The following is a 20,038-nucleotide window of genomic DNA, read 5'->3' as shown; positions in this document are numbered from 1 at the left end:
ACTGTGGTCGAGGTATGGATGGGGTGCCAAAGGAGAGCAAAGGCATATTCCATTCTAAAGCTTTCCATTGAAGGTGAATCTTGAGGGGTGAGGAGGAGGAGGAATTAGCAAGGAGAAAGAGGTAAGTGCAATTACAGGGAAGTGAGAGAGTGTATTTGAGTAACTACAAATAACTCAATGTGGATGAAGCAAAAGGTAAAATGTGAGTTTAGCATCAAAGGTCAAATGACATAGGCAGAGTCCAAATCATAAAGATGTTTGTTTTTTTAGTTTTGTATTACTCAATTTTTCTCTGTGGAAGTTGGAGCAAGGTGGTTACATTCCACATCATTCTGCAGATGTTTCTAAAAAAATTTTTTTAATGTTTATTTTTGAGAGACAGAGAGAGCATGAGCAGGGGAGGGGCAAAGAGGAAGGGAGACACAGAATCCGATGGAGGTTCCAGGCTCTGAGCGGTCAGCGCAGAGCCTGACAAGGGGCTCGAACCCACGAACTATGAGATCATGACCTGAGCTGAAGCTAGACGCTTAGCCAACTAAGCCACCCAGGCACCCCTAAAAATGTTCTTTAAGCATCTCTCTCCCTGAAGTTCTACTCCCTGTAGCAGCTGGCTCTGCTCTTCCCTTTCTCTTCCTCAGCTACCTTTTCCCACTCTTCTCCCCGCCAATAGAATCTCCTTGCTCATCCTAATCCTTTTTATTTATTTTTTAAGTGTTTTTTTTAATTAGGTAAACATTCACATGAATCAGCATTTTAAGAAGTTCAAAACTCTCCTTCCCATATGGTTCCATAGCTGCCTAATTCCAGTTCCCAAAGGCCACTTGTGTTACCAATCTTGTATGCATCTGGAGATATTTTACACATAAAATACTGGAGAGTAAGTTGTTAAAAGGTAAAACCAACTATGAAGTATAAAAGTAATAACCAGTTTGCACTAAAAACAGAACCAAAACTGCATGAATAGGAAAAAAATTACAAGGTCAGGTAACATCAGCTGAGATCATGAGATATAATGAAAAGTAACCGGCTGGATCTTTGTGTAATATAAATTGCACACACCTGGAAGAAAAAGAGTTCAAATTAGGGAAATCATCAAGGCAGGACTATAGGGCTGTCTGGTGTGTGGGCTAGGACCGCTAATGGAGACACTGGGTAGACTCGAGAAGGAACAAAGACGGCAGGAAGATGGGATGTTTGAATAAATACATAAATCCAAGCGTGCACGTCTAAGATCTAGGGACACTGCAGACCTGTTTGTTTTTCTCACTCAGCTCCCATTGTAAACAAGTTAGCTTTGGAAGCTTAACAGTGTTGCCTTCTCTCTGCTTCTCTGCCTGCTGATAGAACTGGGAAAGGCTGGTTCTTAGGAGAGGAGTGGGTCCTCTACTCCTTGCCTCAAGCTTTCTTTGTATGTGTGCTCTCTTTGGTACACTGCTAGTCCCTACACAGGTGGGGCTATGTGACTGGTTTTCACCAGCAAAACCTAATATGAAGTGATACAGGTTATCCACAGACTGAAGTATTTATTTTATTCCAGTGATGCTTACCATTATTCAGAGAGAACCCATGTTTTAACATTTGTTCTCTACTGCCTTCTCTTCATCCCCTATACAACTTATATCCCCTTTAAGAATAAAGACTTAACCATCGCTGAAGATACTCAAAAGAATATGCCACTGTGGGCAATCTCAAAAACTGTGGGGCAAGAGCCCTATGAATGGAATAGAACTGTAGCTTTCACAGCTCTTCTGTCTTGGGCCCACTTCAATTTATTTAGAGATACTCTCCCTTTCACAGGGATCACTCAGATACTCAGAATTTGCATTATTGGATGGAATGCCAATTCCTGATAAATCTTGAGAAACAGTGGTAACGTATTCTTATTCCAGATTACAAAAAATTTCAAGACCCTAAATTTACATTTTACACATAAAACCTTAATACTGATTTCAGCTATAGGTTGGTGGGGCTCTGCTTAAGGCTCCAGTGTTACTGGGTCTAAGCATCTCATTCCCTCCACCTTCTATTCCAGCTTCATTCTTATCTCTGCATCTCATTATTCCATCTCTCAAGGTAAACCCATTTTATTATAGGCTGTCATTGCAACATCTGTGTTGAATGTCTCAAATATTTCTTGTGATTAAAAAAAAATCCTCATAGTTTTTCAAGACTGATAACACAAGTGTACATGCTTTTTTTGATTTTCAAATTTAACAAAATGAGACTATCTGAATAGGTAAATATGCTTTTCATGAACTCAGACTTCTGACAGAAGTGTTTAATGAGTAGAAATATTGAGTGATCTCTTTATCCCGTTTGTATATAAAGTACAGAGGCAGGGCATTGTGTGTGTGTGTGTTCAGCACTGGGACTTGATAGAAAGTTTTGGAAGCTGCTTTCATGGGACAGAACATTTTCCTCCGTATCTTCAGGAGTCACTGAGTTGGTAAGGCTTCACAATACTCTGATGAATTTTAGTTTCTTTGACAAGTTTTGCTGATCTGTTTCAAGCCTTCATTAACCTCTTTTTGTACTCACCAGAAGCTGGGAAATAATGCTAATAATACTGACTGTTTATTATATATAGAGACAGCTTTAGTAGGATATAATTTACATGCCATACAATTTACCCATTTAGAATGTACAATTTGGTGGTTTTTAGTGTATTCACAGTTTTGCAGCCATCACCACAATTTTAGAACATTTTCATCACACCCAAAAGAAACCTCAGACCCATTAGCAGTAACTTTCCGTTTCTCCCCAAACTCCATAGCCCTAGGCAACCACTAATCTACAGACTTTCTGTCTGTATGGGTTTGCCTATTCTGAGCATTTCATATAAATAGAATATGATGAGTGGTCTTTTGTGACTGCCTTCTTTCACTTACTATGTTTCCAAGGTATATCCATGTTGTAACATGTATCAGTACTTCATTTTTTAATGGCTGAATAATATTCCATTGTATGTATTAGACCACATTTTGTTCATTCATTGACATATTTTGATTGTTTCCTTTTTGAGGCCATTATGAAAAATGCTGTGGCTATGAACGTTCATATGCAAATTTTTGAATGGACATACAGGTTTTCATTTCTTTTTATTATTATTTTTTTGTTCTTTATGGTTTTTTTTTAATGTTCTTTATTTTTTTGAGAGACAGAGCACGAGTGGGGAGGGGCAGAGAGACAGACAGACAGACAGAATCTGAAGCAGGCTCCAGGCTCTGAGCTGTCAGTACAAAGCCCAACGTGGAGCTCAAACTCACAAACAATGAAACTGTAACCTGAGCTGAAGTTAGATGCTCAACAGACTGAGCCACCCAGGTGCTCCTCTTTTCTTTTTTTTTTTTAAGTTTATTTATTTTGAGAACGAGAAAGCATGTGCACAAGTGGGAGAGGAGAAGAGATGGGGGGACAGAGGATCTGAAGCAGGCCTCACACTGACAGCAGATAGCATGATGTGGGGCTCAAACTCACAAACCGTGAGACCATGACCTGAGCTGAAGTCAGATGCTTAGAGGACTGAGCCACCTAGGCACCACCCAAGTTTTCATTTCTCTTGATTATATACCTTGGAGTAGAATTGCTGGGTCATATGGCACTTCTGTGTTTAATCTCTTGAGGAATTGCCAGATTATTTCCCAAAGGAGATGTACCATTTTGCATTTCCATTAATACTGTATGAGGGTTATAGTTTCTCCATATCCTCACCAACACTGTTTATTGATATGTTTTATTATAACCATCCTTGTACATGTGAAGTCATTATCTCATCTTGGTTTTGACTTGCATTTCTCTGGCGGTTTACGATGTTGAGCATATTTCCATGTATTTACTGGCTATTAGATTTTCTTTGGATAGACTTCAAATCCTTTGCCAATTTAAAAATTAATGTTGTTGGTCTTTCTATTGAGTTGTAAGAATTCTTTACATATTCTAGATACAAGTCCCTTACCAGTTACACGCTTTGCAAATACATTCTTTTATTCTGTGGATTTTCTTTCACTTTCTTGATATCCTTTGAAACATGAAAGTTTTTAATTTTGATAAAGTTCTATTTGTTTTTGTCTTTTGTCACTTGTGTTTTTGATGTCATATATAAGAAGATGTTGGCTAACCCAAGTTTGAAGATTTACTCCTATGTGTATTCCTAAGAATTTTATGGTTTTAATTTTTACATTTAGGTCTATACTCTGTTTTGAGTTAATTTTTATTTATAGTATGAGGAAAGGAAGGGGTCCAGTTTATTAACTTGTTTGCATATAGATATCCAGTTGTCCCAGTACCATTGGTTGAAATGGCTATTCTTCCCCCCTATTGACTTGTCTTGGCACCATTATAGAACATGAAGGTCTTGTAAGCAATATTTAAAAATTATATTTTGTCCTGAAAGCATTGGAGAATATTTTAAAGGATTGTAAGTAGGGAAATGATTCAGTGTGTGAGTTAAGAGTCTACTTTTATCAACAAGACAAAGGTTGTAAACTAAGGTTGACAGACTAAGGTTGTAAACGGGAAATAACATTTAGGAATGCAGTTAGCTTCTGCACCCCCAAAATACTTTATCTTTCATTCAGATTATTTCTGTGCATTGGTTTCTATATTTTTCCTTAAGCAGCTCTTAAATTCCCCTAGTACTTTTGATAATAATTGTGAACTTTATCCCTTTTTTGTTTGTTTTTTTTGCTGGGTGGGAGCCTGTGTGGCTTGGTTCTTCTGTTAGATATTTTAGAGTATTTTATACTAAGCTGGAATTTGTACTGATGACCTAAGTCCTTTTGTATTGATTTTTATTTTTAAACAGAAAGTTAGAAATATCCTCTGGAAAATTGGCCAGATTTGCAGATGGCTCTGCTGTAGTACAGGTAAAAAGTCCAGATTTTAAAATTTTCATCTTAAAAATGGTTATGGAGACTGATACTGTCTTTACAGCATCATATAACTTCTTAGAATTGTGGTATTGGAAATTAATGCAGACCATTTCTAGTTTCAGAACCATTCCAGAGAAGTAGGGAGTCAGAAGGCTGGATATATTAAATGACCTTTAAGATGTGTTCTAAACTTAGGGTTCTGTTTTATTCTGTTAATATATTCTGTAATGCTTTTCTAGAGAATGTGATTTTACTTTTTTCTTTTAATAGTAATAATTGAGAAATCTTTATATATATCCTAAATTTCTTCATAAGAAGTAGAAAATATGATTGGATGTGGTTAAGCTATCAGTAAGCCTCTTGTTTTAGTTCTATTGCTTTTGCAAAGCTCAGCAACTGTTATAAAACAGATCATGATCTTGTAGAAAGGATCAAGATTGGACTAGTTGTGATTATTTTCATTATCATGGTGTCTTGGGATAACTGTTCTTTTGTATTGAACTGGAGCAAGGATTCATTCAGTCACTACTTATATGTTAATGTCTGATTTTTAAGGAATTTGCCAGTGTTGTTGTTTATGTTTAAGTCAGGTGACACTGCAGTGATGGTCACAGCAGTCAGTAAAACAAAACCTTCACCTTCCCAGTTCATGCCTTTGGTGGTAAGTATTTGCTGATTTATTTAAACAGTAATATGGCACAAATGTAGAATTTGCAATATTTTTGTCTCGTGTCTAGTGAGTGCACAATGTAAACTTTGCACAGTAAAGGATTTTCCTTAGTTGATACTGAGTCATTATGACTGATTCCTTCATAACTAATTCTCGTATTAGTAGTAAGCATACTTCAGAATGTCCAGGTTGACAACAGTGAAGTGCATTAATACTTTGATGCTGAATAGCAATGAATTCATTGCTTTCATAGGTTTCCCTTCAGTATGAGTCTGCAAGTATGTTTGGTGAAGAATAAAGAGTTCTTTAGGAGTTTATGGCTTCCTTCTATTATGAAAAGGGGAATGCAGTTTTATTGAACAGAGTTGATATAAAAAAGGGAATGTTTAATTTGAGTAGAATAAGCCACTGTGGGAAGTAGTGAGGCTACATAGTCCTCTCACTGCTAAGTGGAGGGCTTTTTAAAAATCAATTTACTGAAATACTTGTATCAGCTTTCACTTCCCAAAGACATACAAAACACTAAAAGTAAATATTCTCCATTCTTAATCTGGACCATATTGTTAGCAACCTCAGGAGAATTAGTATCTGAATAGTGGTTCTTGGGAAATAGTTGCCATAAAAAGGAGTTAAATGAACTTCATTTTTTTTTTTCATTACTACTTCAGGTTGACTATAGACAGAAGGCTGCTGCAGCAGGTAGAATTCCCACAAACTATCTTAGAAGAGAGATTGGATCTTCTGATAAAGAAATTCTTACAAGTCGAGTAATAGGTAAGATATTAATACAGAGACATTAACTCTCTCTGATATGCTTGTGTTAGCCTTTCTTCTGTCTATATTCTACAGTTCCCTTAAATGTTCTTCCATTAAGTTAACACTGCCTGAGGTTATTTACTTTCATGTGGGGTCCATGAAAGAAAAAATTTTGTTTATTCACTACTGAATCCTGGGTACTTGGTATACCACCTGGCACAAAATGAGCATTCAGTAAATACAGGTCGATGAAATGAATGAATCTCTGTTGACAATATAAATTCCGTGGCTCATGCCTCTACTGCTCTAGTATTTTTCATTTTCATATTCAGCATAGTAATTCCTGAAAGCATTATATTCAACTACTGAAATGTGCCTGCAATCTTTCAAATCTTTGACATCTTTAAATATTGTGGGATCATTTGAGTTTATAGCTCTGTTACAACAGAAATTGTTAGTTTGTGTATATGTATATGCATTCTTCTGACACAAAATACCTCGAAAGATTTTCTTTTGGTCTGTTATTGGCCTTAAGTCTCTTTCCTCTGCTTATATATGTAACTGATGCCTTTGGAACAGAAGTGAAAAGTTGCTCCCCAATTTTAGACTTGTGTGCTCCAGCCCTGCTAGTTTTTTGTTATTAGGGCATGTATAGATTAATTGAAGCACTGACATTTATCCATGACCCTCTCAGTAAGTCAGTCCAAGGGAATTTTTTTTTTAACATCTGAACAGCTACCTATATTATTTTCTAGCCTGGTGTTTAATAGAGTGAAAAGGTTGAATTATAAAGCAACTTTTGTCAGTACTATTTACTTTTCTTTTTCTTTTGGCAGATCGGTCAATTAGACCTCTCTTTCCAGCTGGCTACTTTTATGATACACAGGTAGATTCTGTTTTACGTTTGTTTCCAGATTAATCAAAAATTACGTAATGAATCTCTATACTACTACTTAAGCTAAATATTAAAGAACAAAATAAGAATTTTTTGTGATGCTATTTTACATTTTTTTTAAAAAACATACTAATAATTTTAAAAATTAGTATTAATCTGATGTCAATTTGAATTGATACTGAATTATGAGTAGGAGTTAGCCAACCTAGGAGTGTGGAGGAAGCATTCTGAGCAGATGGGGGGGAAGCACAAAAGCTCTGATGCAGGAAACAGGGTTTAGAGCAAAAGTTTATAGCAATTAAGGAGGTCGGGGACAGATCAGGCTGGGGCCTGAAAGTCAGATTAGTGTCAGAGGCTAGGACAATCACTGCAACTAGTTTTTATTACCTATTTTTATTGGGTCCTCTTCTACTTTATTATATTTTAATATTTTGTGAATATTATTCTCTGAATAATGACCCATTAATTTACTTTAATTAACTTTTATTTATTTGACAAAAATAAATATGCCTTTGCAAGGATGCCTCAAGAAGTTTTCTCTCTTTTAAGTTGTTTTCTTAAGTATATGACATAGGCGTATTATTGCAGTGTAATAATAAAGTAATTCACTCATTTGTTTTCTATATGCTTGTTAATAGAAAACAGTATTTTTATGTAATAGAAATAGCTAACATTTAGTAAATATTTTCAACATGCCCAGTATTGTAAATGCTTTACAAATAATATTACCTTTAACTTACAGAATATCTTTTAGGGAGGTGCTATTATCTTTCCCTTTTAAATATAAGGAACTTTTTGAGGCTTAAGTAATTTGCCATAGTCAAGCATGTAGTTAAATGATAGCCAGAAATAAGGGTTTGACTATAAAGTCCATATTTTTAACCACATGATGATCCTTTATTTTAGTTCAAGATGTTAACAAAAATGATAATCCTCCTAAATCAAGTAGATTTTTTTTTAAGTGCTTTAAATTTTTCCCCTTGTACCAGGTACTTTGTAATCTGTTAGCAGTAGATGGTGTTAATGAACCTGATGTTCTAGCAATTAATGGTGGTAAGTTTAAAAATCGAGATTAAAATTATCACCTTTTTTTAAAGGTATGAAATAATTTTATTTCAGCTCTTATTTTTTTTCTTTGTTTTTGTTAAGCTTCTGTAGCCCTCTCATTATCAGATATTCCTTGGAATGGACCTATTGGTAAGTTAGGATTTGAAAATAAGAAACATGTTTTTTACTAGTGAGCATGCTATAGCAAGGGCATAGATTTACTGGCTCTGTAAATCTCATAGGGAGTTTAGTTAGATGACCATCTAAGATTCCTTTTTGAGATATTTTCATCCTTGCCTTGAGTTTTATTTCTGACAGCAATAAGTTATAGTGTTAGAGACTTTTATGTTCCTAGATACTTTGACTTCTTAGTTGCCTCCTCTGTTTAAGGACTTTTTGCGGGGGAATAGGAAATTGTTAGAGTACATAAGTCTTTCAGGATAAAACAACATGTTTAGAACTTAATGACTCTTAAAAGTTGTATTCATGCAATATAAAAAAGACTCATCAAGTAAGTAATTTTTGAATATCCTAAATGCCAGATACTAAGGTAAAAACTGAAGGAATATAGGCAGACTAGGCACAATTCTTGCTTTCAATGTAAGCAGGGGAAACAATTATTTATAAACAGCATTATAAAAGTATAGTAAAAATGGTAAGAAAATGATAGAAAAGGGTGGGTTTAGTCTTGTGAAGTCAGGTTGTCAAGGAGGGCTTTTCAGAGTACTCACCATTAAAGCTGAACCTTAGTAGGATCAGATGGTAAGCATTTGCCTTGGAGAAAGTACAGTCTAGCCCAAGAAAAGAGCATGAGCATAATCACAGAGGTATGGAAGAAATAGTGTATTTGAGCAATTCAGAGTGCTCCAGTGAGGCCAGAAGGTAAGGTGGGGTAGGATGTTCTGTGGGCCTTAAATACCATGGTAGATATATGGATTTTATTGTAGTCACAATTAAAGATAGGGATTGAAGCTATCACTGAAATAATGTCTTGAAAACTGAGTTTTTATTGCACAACTGCCTGTATTTTGATATATCGTAGGGGCAGTCCGAATAGGAATGATTGATGGAGAGTGTGTTGTTAATCCAACACGGAAAGAAATGTCTTCCAGTACTTTAAATCTAGTGGTTGCTGGAGCACCTAAAAGTCAAATTGGTAAGTAGTTTACTACATTTGTTCTGGATTTTACTTATAAATTCTGGCTCCTTAAAAATGCATTTATATACTTCTGTGTATTTGTGTTTTGTCAATTAGCCATAAAGATTTTTGTTCTGTTTTATTGCTGCCCTATTGTGGTAGTGCTCTTGCTACATATCAAACAATACCTAGAATTATAGAATGTTGTACAAGTTTAATTGAAATCTACAAAAATTTTTATTTTCCACGACAGTTCTGGTAATTATTTTTAGACTAAAAAGCTAGTCTAAAAATTGAATTTCTAAATCTGATAATAAATTGTTTTATTAGTTTAAATTATGTTAATTTAGCTAATTCATCATTCAAAACCTGCTTAATGTCCTCTGAAAAAGAGGTGACCTATTTCTAGTAGGTAGAAAACTAATGAAGAAATGCACTGACCATAGGTTACCCTCGCTCCTCGTAACAAAAATGTCATAATTGTATGAATGAAAAGTGGCATAGTTCTGTTGAAGGAGAATTGGCTTCCACAGTCAAAATAACCTGTGCTTGAAACCCAACAGCTGCCACACAGTTAACTGTGTAACCTTGGACAAATTAATTAAGGTCTCATATCAGTGTATTCTGTGTGATATTTGATATCTGGGACTTTCTGACATGGGATCTTCTGATGTGGGAATATTTTGATGAAATGTAAACTACTGAGCTTTTATTACTTTTTTGTACAATTAACATATGAAATACCTCATTTCCAGCTTCTTTTGGAATACTGGTCAGTAATGGAGATGGAATCTGGTACTATATGGTAGATAAAACACATATAATAGGAGTTGTATGTTATCTACATATTAGAGATTGTGTTGGTAAAATAAATAACAAGTGGGTCCATGACAGTTATAGTGGCTCTATGAGATCTTAAGAAATCTGGATTCCTTTCAGTTTTCTGCCCTGCTATCCTCAAGGTGTGGCCCTTATTTCATGCTTATGAACTGGCTACTGGAGCTCTGACCAACTTAGCTAATTTGTAGGCAAGAGGAAGGAAAAAGGAGGGGAATAACAAAAAGGTGTATGCCAACTGAGTAAGTCACCTTCCCTTTCAAGGAGCTTTCCTAGAGCCCTGACATAGCAGTTTTCACCTACATCACACTAGGCAGAACGGTAACACATGACTGCATCCTTGACTATAGGGGAAGCAAGGAAATGTTTTGGATTCTACCTCCAGAAGGTGAGATTCATACTGTAGGGAACTATTACAATGTAGGGAGAACATTGCAAAGATTTGGGGAAGCCATGAATAACAGATGACTCTTACATACTTGAACATCTCAGAAGGGGCCTTGAGCAAAGTGTTGGTTTACTGTCTAAAGTTTACTTGGTCTGAATCTGAAATTTTTTTTGCTTAAAAATAGTGTTACAAATGAACAAGTAGTGTTCATTACTTAGTAAATTATTTTTTTATAGGGTTGTTGTGAAGATTAGAGTCAGGATTTGTAAAGTACCTAACATAATATCTAGTACCTAGTAGGCATACCGTTCATACCTGCTGTTATCATTCAGACACAGAAATTAACTTGCTTCAAAATTTATAACATATAAATGGTCATATATATAGTCACATATATAGCCTCTACCTACTTTGGACTTTGAACTCCTCTAATTTTGTGTAGATGTTGGAGGAATGAACTAAGGATCTTTATTGCATCTATGGCATGCTGTAGAAACCTCACAGGCAGCCTTCTACTTGTTCTTCTTACCTCTTGCTCTCTAGATGGATTGCTCTCTTGCAGTCTAGAGACTGAAGAAACCATCAGAAGGTTATCTTGAGTAACCAGGAGACTTAGAGTGATTCAGAAGCAACCTCTTAAAGGACTGGTTTCAGAAATTACCAGCCTCCATTTTATGTCTTTTGCCATCACTGTCTCCATAAAGATATTCAGCCAGTTCTCTACTTTGATAACGATGCACCAGATACACATTTTACTTCATGTTTCATGTGTTAAAGTTAATATTGGGCCCAAGTCATGGAACTTCTGGGATACAAAAATACAGAAAAGTAATTAATTACTGCCATTCCATTACTTAAAAATTTAGTAATCCAAATCTTTAAAGCATGACCTTATAGGGGAAGAATAATTTCTTTGTGCTTTTAGCTGCCAGATGACTTCAGCAGCCATCATTCTACACATTCTGCTTGTGTTCAACTGGTACACTTAATATCACTGATCTTTCTACATGTGCTAGGATATAATTTAGGAAAAAGTATACCAGTAACAATTTTTAAGAACTTTATATCTAGAATTTATAGTTTTCAACTACTCTCAAAAATCTTCAACTACTTAAAATGGTTAACAGTTTAGAGCAAGCATTTAGACAAGCTATTTTTGTGTAAATTTTTAGCCTCTATGGCAGTGCTGTCCAGTAGAACTCTGCAATGAAGTAAATGTTTTATATTTGAATATGTAGCAACTGAGCTTTTGAAATGTGGCTAGAATGGCTAAGGAACTGGATTTCAAATTTTATATAATTTTAATTTATTTAAATGCAAATAATTATATGGAACTAAAAACTGCCATATTGGACAGCACGGGTCTATAGATACAAAACTGTAAGGAATTTCTTATCAAGTATTTTTTAAAATGAGTTGCTTTGAAGTTTAGTGAAAACAAAGTTTGAGGAATTTTTTGTTGTTGTTGTTAGGGAGCTTCATTCTCATGTTTATTTTACTAAAATCTCACATTGTGCTTGAAATATCCCATCTCTTGTTTATCATGTTATTTTTTTTTCAATATATTAAATTTATTGTCAAATTGGTTTCCATACAACACCCAGTGCTCATCCCAAAAGGTGCCCTCCTCAATACCCATCACCCACCCTCCCCTCCCTCCCACCCCCCATCAACCCTCAGTTTGTTCTCAGTTTTTAGGAGTCTCTTATGCTTTGGCTCTTTTCCACTCTAACCTCTTTTTTTTTTTTCCTTCCCCTCCCCCATGGGTTTCTGTTAAGTTTCTCAGGATCCACATAAGAGTGAAACCATATGGTATCTGTCTTTCTCTGTATGGCTTATTTCACTTAGCATCACACTCTCCAGTTCCATCCACGTTGCTACAATGGGCCATATTTCATTCTTTCTCATTGCCACGTAGTACTCCATTGTGTATATAAACCACAATTTCTTTATCCATTCATCAGTTGATGGACATTTAGGCTCTTTCCATAATTTGGCTATTGTTGAGAGTGCTGCTATAAACATTGGGGTACAAGTGCCCCTATGCATCAGTACTCCTGTATCCCTTGAGTAAATCCCTAGCAGTGTTACTGCTGGGTCATAGGGTAGGTCCATTTTTAATTTTTTGAGGAACCTCCACACTGTTTTCCAGAGTGGCTGCACCAGTTTGCATTCCCACCAACAGTGCAAGAGGGTTCCCGTTTCTCCACATCCTCTCCAGCATCTATAGTCTCCTGATTTGTTCATTTTGGCCACCCTGACTGGCGTGAGGTGATATCTGAGTGTGGTTTTGGTTTGTATTTCCCTGATGAGGAGCGATGTTGAGCATCTTTTCATGTGCCTGTTGGCCATCCGGATGTCTTCTTTAGAGAAGTGTCTATTCATGTTTTCTGCCCATTTCTTCACTGGGTTATTTGTTTTTCGGGTGTGGAGTTTGGTGAGCTCTTTATAGATTTTGGGTACTAGCCCTTTGTCCGATATGTCATTTGCAGATATCTTTTCCCATTCCGTTGGTTGCCTTTGAGTTTTGTTGGTTGTTTCCTTTGCTGTGCAGAAGCTTTTTATCTTCATAAGGTCCCAGTAGTTCATTTTTGCTTTTAATTCCCTTGCCTTTGGGGATGTGTCAAGTAAGAAATTGCTGTGGCTGAGGTCAGAGAGGTCTTTTCTTGCTTTCTCCTGTAGGGTTTTGATGGTTTCCTGTCTCACATTCAGGTCTTTTATCCATTTTGAGTTTATTTTTGTGAATGGTGTGAGAAAGTGGTCTAGTTTCAACCTTCTGCATGTTGCTGTCCAGTTCTCCCAGCACCATTTGTTGAAGAGACTGTCTTTTTTCCATTGGATGTTCTTTCCTGCTTTGTCAAAGATAAGTTGGCCATACGTTTCTGGGTCTAGTTCTGGGGTTTCTATTCTATTCCATTGGTCTATGTGTCTGTTTTTGTGCCATTAATTTTCTTTATTATATTATTCCTTTCATATTCTTTTAAATGAATTTATTGAGGTATAATTTACATTTGTCAAATACATTTTTAAAAATCTTCAGTTCAGTGGCACCTGGCTTGCTCAGTCAGTTAAGCGTCTGACTTTGGCTCAGGTCATAATCTCGCGGTTTGTGGGTTCGAGCCTACGTTGGGCTCTGTGCTGACAGCCCAGCACCTGGAGTCTGCTTGAGATTCTGTATCAACCTTTCTCTCTGCCCCTTCCCTGCTCATGCTCTGTCTCTGTCTCTCAAAAATAAATGTTAAAAAAAAAAAAGAAAAAAAAAACAGTTCAAATTAATCTGAAAAGTGAGAGGATGTCATGGGAATACTGATGAGAAGAAGAATATAACCATTTCAGTGTCATGGTGACAGAAAAGCCAACAGGCTGTTAAAATTTTTTCTTTTGCTTCAGCCATCAAACATAATTTAGAAAACTCAAGAGGAGAAAGCAAGTGTATTTACCTACATTTTTGCTTAACAGGTATTTTTCTTCCTGATATTCCATGGTTTCTTTATTGTTTCTGTTTAGAGAATTTCTGTTAGCCATTCTTTTAGGGTAGGGCTGCCAGTGACAAATTTTCTTAGTTCTCCTTCATCTAAGAGTATCAGTTCATTCCTAAATATTCATTCCTTCATTTATTTATTTCATAAATATTTTTACTGGGTATGGGATCCTGGGTTGACAGTTCTTTTCTTTCAGCACCTAAAAAATATTATGCCACTTCCTTCTGGCCTCCATGGTTTCTAATGATACATCCAGTGTTATTTGAATTGCTTTTCCCATACGGGTAAGGTGTTGTTTTTCTCTGGCTGGTTTCAAGATTTTTTTCTTTGTCTTTGATTATCAGAAGTTTAATTATGATATGTTTTTCTTTGGGTTACCCTATATAGGGTTTACTCAGCTTCTCGAATCTGTAGGTTTATGTCACTGCCAAATCTGGGGACTTTTCAACTATTATTTTTCCAGTACTTTTCAGCCTGCCATCTTTAGCCTCTCTTTCCAGATTTCAGATGACACAAATGTTAGGGTTTTTTTGTTTTGTTTTTGTTTTTTTTTTTAATTTTATTTTTTATTTTTTAAAATTTACATCCAAGTTAGCAGATAATGCAACAATGATTTCAGGAGTAGATTCTTTAGTGCCCCTTACCCATTTAGCCCATTCCCCTCCCACAACCCTTTCAGTAACCCTGTTTCTTCTCCATATTTATGAGTCTCTTCTGTTTTGTCCCCCTCCCTGTTTTTATATTATTTTTGTTTCCCTTCCCTTATGTTCACCTGTTTTGTCTCAAAGTCCTCATATGAGTGAAGTCATATGATTTTTGTCTTTCTATCACTGACTAATTTCACTTAGCATAATATGCTCCAGTTCCATCCACGTAGTTGCAAATGGCAAGATTTCATTCTTTTTGATTGCCGAGCAATACTCCATTGTATATATATACCACATCTTCTTTATCCATTCATCCATCAATGGACATTTGGGCTCTTTCCATACTTTGGCTATTGTTGATAGTGCTGTTATAAACATGGGGGTGCATGTGTCCCTTCAAAACAGTACACCTGTATCCCTTGGATAAATGCCTAGTAGTGCAATTGCTGGGTCATAGGGTAGTTCTGTTTTTAGTTTTTTGAGGAACCTCCATACTGTTTTCCAGGGTGGCTGCACCAGCTTGTATTCCCAACAAATGTTAGGTTTTTAACGTTTTAGTTTCACAGGTCTCCTTCAACTGACTGATGGAATTCCAACATACAAAGCACATAAGATTTTTTTTCATTCTAGATTATAACTAGAAGCTTTACAAGTGACCTTAATGACAACATGATGTAATTAAACATATTAGATGTGACAGTTACTATCATATCTTTGCATTACAGGATCTTTGACTTGGTACAAATGGAGAAGTGCCAGGAATGCCACACAAGCAGGCCAGAGTCTGTCAGCCTAGCAGAAACCAAAGCCAAACCTGAAGAGCAGATTTTAGCTAGATACCATGCTAGAAGCACTGCTTGGGTTTCTTCTGCTTTACACAGGAGTTTTACTATTACAAAACCATAAACAGCCTTTTTATGGTAATAGCTACTGTCCTCTAGTTGGCTTACTTGAAACAGTATCACTTCAAAAGATTTCCCCCACCTGTGCAAGCAGTAGACAATGTGACAATGACAAAATTAAGTAGGAGGTCACAGCAAATAATTGTTAAACAGGAAACATTTATTGGATATCTACTATGCTGTTGTTTTTAAATATCATTTTAACTATATATTAAAAGTAAATGCAGCTGTATGCTTTAAAAAGTGGAATTTTATGGTATTTAAATTATAGCTCAGAACTTATTTAAAAAATAAGTATGCATAATTTGTTTCACTTGTTATGAGAAGTCCCTTATTAAATTAAAGAAAAATGTAAACCTAATTTCAGATATTAAGTTTTCTTTATTCATTGCTGTTTACATTTTGGAAGTATGTTGATTTTAAGGGAAGAAATTTAAAAAGTAGATATACTACTAATAAAATTGATCTGTAGTATTTATGTCATGTGTACATGTATGTATACATGTCATATACATGCATGTCATGTGTAGCACTGACAATGCTATCCTGGTAAAAGGTTCAATGACAATCTTTTTTTTTTCCCCCTTTAAATAGTTATGATGGAAGCCTCTGCAGAGAACATTTTACAACAGGACTTTTGCCATGCTATTAAAGTGGGGGTAAAATATACCCAACAAATAATTCAGGGCATCCAGCAGTTGGTAAAAGAAATTGGTGTTACCAAGAGGACACCTCAGAAGTTATTTACCCCTTCACCAGAGATTGTGGAACACACTCATAAGTAAGAATATCTGTACAAAAGAAAATTTGAAATTGTTACCAGATTTAATTTCCTCTCAGAAAAAAACTTCCCATGGAAGCATTGTCCATGCATTACTAACATGGTACCCTTCTATTTTAAAAGTGAGTGCCAGGGCACCTGAGTGCCTTAGTCAGTTGAGTGTCTAACTCTTGATTTCAGCTCAGGTCATGATTCTCAGGGTTGTGGGATTGAACCCTACGTCAGGCTCCATGCTTTGCTTAAGATTCTCTCTCTCCCTCCCTCTGCCCCTCTCCCCAACTTGTGTACTCTTACCCCCCCCAAAATTAAGAGTGCCATAAGTATCAGTCATTAATGCCTTAAAAAGGATAAACCCACTTCGCTCTTCAAGGGCCTAAGCTTGAATCCCAAATGCAAGGGGGAGGGAATTTATTGGTTAAGATTCATATAATCCACATAACTCTGTGTCAAAAAGTAAAAAGAAAGTATAGGATATCTATCCAAGGAAACTGCTGAGGTTCTTGAAAAGAAATCAAGTTTGAAAAAAAAAAAAAAAGTATGACCACCTCTTTATGCCCAGTGCTTACAGCAGTGCCAGTACATAGGCAAGCACTCAGTAAATATAAATGAAATCACCAGAAAGAGTATTTCATTTTACTTCAAATAAATTGAAAAAGTTAATATTTCCATTAGTATCAATCTCATAGTCATCAGTGAGAGAGTAAAGAGATGTAAACTGTCCCCAACAAAACAGTTGCCTGCGATAACAGCCAACGTAGACAGAATAGAAAAAAAGCAAGAAGTTAAAAGAGAGTGTTTCGGGAGAGAGACTTTGTGTGTAAGAAAAAATCTAAGTTGAAATAAATTGAACAATTAAGAAAAAGGGAGGGCGTAGCACCATGTGTGAGTGATTTCCCTGACAGGTGGGGAGAAAGAAATTTGTGTATCATAAACAGTAAACAGATGAGCTGTGTTAAAGAATAATAAATATATATTTTTAAATTCTCTATGAAATGCTTATTAAGTATTTTAACTTACTACTAAATATTTGTTTTGTTTATAATAGACACTGCCTCATGTTTCTAAGTATTTTTATTCTGACATTTATTTTGTGCTTCAAATAGACTCGCCATGGAAAGACTCTACGCAGTTTTTACTGAATATGAACATGATAAAGTAGGTGTACCCGAAATTTTTCTTATTGTTCTGGGAATTCTTTTTTGTCATAATTCACATAATCTTATTTATGAATGTTAGTCCTATTTTTATTAAAAATCTCTAAACAGCTAAGTAAATAGAAGCATAGCAATTTGCTTCTCCATTCTCCTTTTGTTGATTAATGCAAATTTTAGGGAAGTGTGCAAATATATTTGAATTAAACAGCTAATAGCTCTTGTAAATCAATAACCAGCTCTAATCTTTTGAAGAATATCAGTAGAAAAATGTGAGTACTATTGCATTGTGTTAATTGTATAATAATGTAAAAATAGAAATGGTAAATATTGCCATGTATACTGAATTTCATCTTTCTTTCAGATTTCCAGAGATGAAGCTATTAACAAGATAAGATTAGATACAGAGGAACAACTAAAAGGTAAATTTTCATTTTTTTAATTTAAGAAAATATTTAAAGGAAATAGGTTTTTTAAATTTCAATTTACTCTAAGACTTCAAAGAATCAGTTATTCTCATTGTTCCTTAGTTTTATGTTCAGGATACCTAAACTTACCTTAAACTTACTTTAAACTTAGGATAATGCTGCATCCCAAGGGTACTGTTAAACTAACTTCTGTGAATGTGGTCAGCACTGTACCTGATACAGAGTGATCACCAGTAAATGTTGAATGTGAAATACTCCCAATCTCTTCTGGATCAGGTTCTTAACCTCTATGATAGGAAATTTTGTATCCTGTCATTTGAACATCTGAAAAATATTCTTTAAAATTCTTGACTTTTTAGTCTGTGAAATTATAATACTGATAATATCTGGTTTATAGGGATTAAATAGGTAAATCATTTGCATTTGTGCCTGCCACATACCAACTGTCCGAAAAATGTTAACTGACTCTGTTATTAATATGTAGGATTGTAAAACTTAGATTTTAGAGAATTTAGCTCTCCAGAAATTATTAAGCAAAGGATCTTATTATATTAATATCAATCACAAACTGAATGTATACCAAGAATGACATATACTTATTAATTTTTCGGTTAAGAGATAAATGTCCTCTCTCCTATCTTATTTTTAAGATTATAACTCTGCTGTTAGTATTGATACTAAGGCCATTGCCTATAATTGCCATTGAAAATGTATAGTCTTTTCTCATTACGTTTCATCCTATTTGTTAAAAATGAGCTGTATAACACCTATTGCCTTATTTAAACAGAAAAGTGATTTTGTGTTAATATTATATGTAGTAGAATATCTTGAGGACATTTTGAGTTCATAGGATAATATTTTAAATATTTAATTACTAATTATTTTCTTTTCCAAGTGCAAGTCAGAGCATAAAAGTTCATACTAAAGTGTATAAAATTATTCTTGCCTGATGAAGGTACAGTTTTTAATATATCTCTCTGTGTCCATTTCTTAGTTCTGGTTAAAGTTATAATTAAGAAACCAAATGCCTTAAAGAACAGTGTCACAGCTGTGTCAGTCACTATGTGATCTCAGGCAATTTACTTCTTTAAGCTGATTTTTCTTCTTTAGAATGGTGATAATAGAATATACCTCATAAGTTGTTTCAAAGACTAAAGACTTTAAAATATATATATATAGAGAGAGAGAGTACATGGATCATGAAAGAATTTGATAAATGTTAACTAAAAAGATTTGTAACTATAGATTTGTAACATAAAGAAAATTATTTCTCTTTGCAGTTCCTAAGGTAAAACAGTGAAGGTGATTAGTCTTAAAGAGTGTCATTCAGACCTTTTCATAATATGGCCGGATTTGTTATTAATGTAATACAATAGAGAGCTAATTACAAAGCACTGTTTTTCTTGTAGAAAGCAGACTGAGTTCTCAATAACAATACATTTGAGGTATAATACTTGTGTCTCTCCTACTTCAGAATACTTGATTCATCTACTTTGTTTGCCTGGGGACAAAATGTTCAGCTTCACCTCCCCCGTGGTTTACTCCCACAGTTAACTGATTTGATACTATGAATTGAAGAGAAATCTTATCTTCCAAAAGGAGAAAACCTCTGTTTTGATTTGTATTTCTTCTACAGAAAAGTTTCCAGAGGCTGATACATATGAAATAATAGAATCCTTCAATGTTGTTGCAAAGGAGGTTTTTAGAAGTATTATCTTGAATGAATACAAAAGGTAAATATATCTTTTTTTTTTTTAATTTATTTTATTTTTATTTTGAGAGAGACAGAGAACATGAGCGGGGAAGGGGGCAGAGAGACAGGGAGAGAGAAAATCCCAAGCAGGTTCCACACTATCAGTACAGAGCCCGACACAGGGCTCGAACTCCGTCAACCATGAGATCATGACCTAAGCCAAGCTCAATAGGATGCTTAACTGACTGAGCCACCCAGGTGCCCCAATATATTTTTTTTGATGGAACTGAATGAAATATGTGCTGTCTCTATAAGGTGCTTTGAAAGTGACAACTTGTTCAAGGAACTGTTC

General features: G+C 35.1%; 1 protein-coding gene across 1 annotated transcript in view; it reads left to right on the top strand.

Annotated features, from left to right (window-relative positions):
* The window catches only part of PNPT1 (polyribonucleotide nucleotidyltransferase 1), a 47,952-nt gene that overhangs the window by 2,282 nt on the left and 25,632 nt on the right, over positions 1-20,038 (top strand). Inside the window, exons 2-12 of the mRNA XM_015074200.3 lie at positions 4,805-4,865; positions 5,458-5,532; positions 6,210-6,315; positions 7,134-7,183; positions 8,182-8,245; positions 8,342-8,389; positions 9,282-9,395; positions 16,228-16,414; positions 17,518-17,569; positions 17,930-17,987; positions 19,630-19,726. Coding sequence (XP_014929686.2) covers positions 4,805-4,865; positions 5,458-5,532; positions 6,210-6,315; positions 7,134-7,183; positions 8,182-8,245; positions 8,342-8,389; positions 9,282-9,395; positions 16,228-16,414; positions 17,518-17,569; positions 17,930-17,987; positions 19,630-19,726 — 912 coding nt within the window. The remainder of the gene's footprint in view (positions 1-4,804; positions 4,866-5,457; positions 5,533-6,209; positions 6,316-7,133; positions 7,184-8,181; positions 8,246-8,341; positions 8,390-9,281; positions 9,396-16,227; positions 16,415-17,517; positions 17,570-17,929; positions 17,988-19,629; positions 19,727-20,038) is intronic.

The sequence above is a fragment of the Acinonyx jubatus genome, chromosome A3, assembly GCF_027475565.1.
Source record: "Acinonyx jubatus isolate Ajub_Pintada_27869175 chromosome A3, VMU_Ajub_asm_v1.0, whole genome shotgun sequence".
In the NCBI taxonomy this organism is placed as follows: domain Eukaryota; kingdom Metazoa; phylum Chordata; class Mammalia; order Carnivora; family Felidae; genus Acinonyx; species Acinonyx jubatus.
This window is presented reverse-complemented; position numbering and strand designations above follow the sequence as displayed.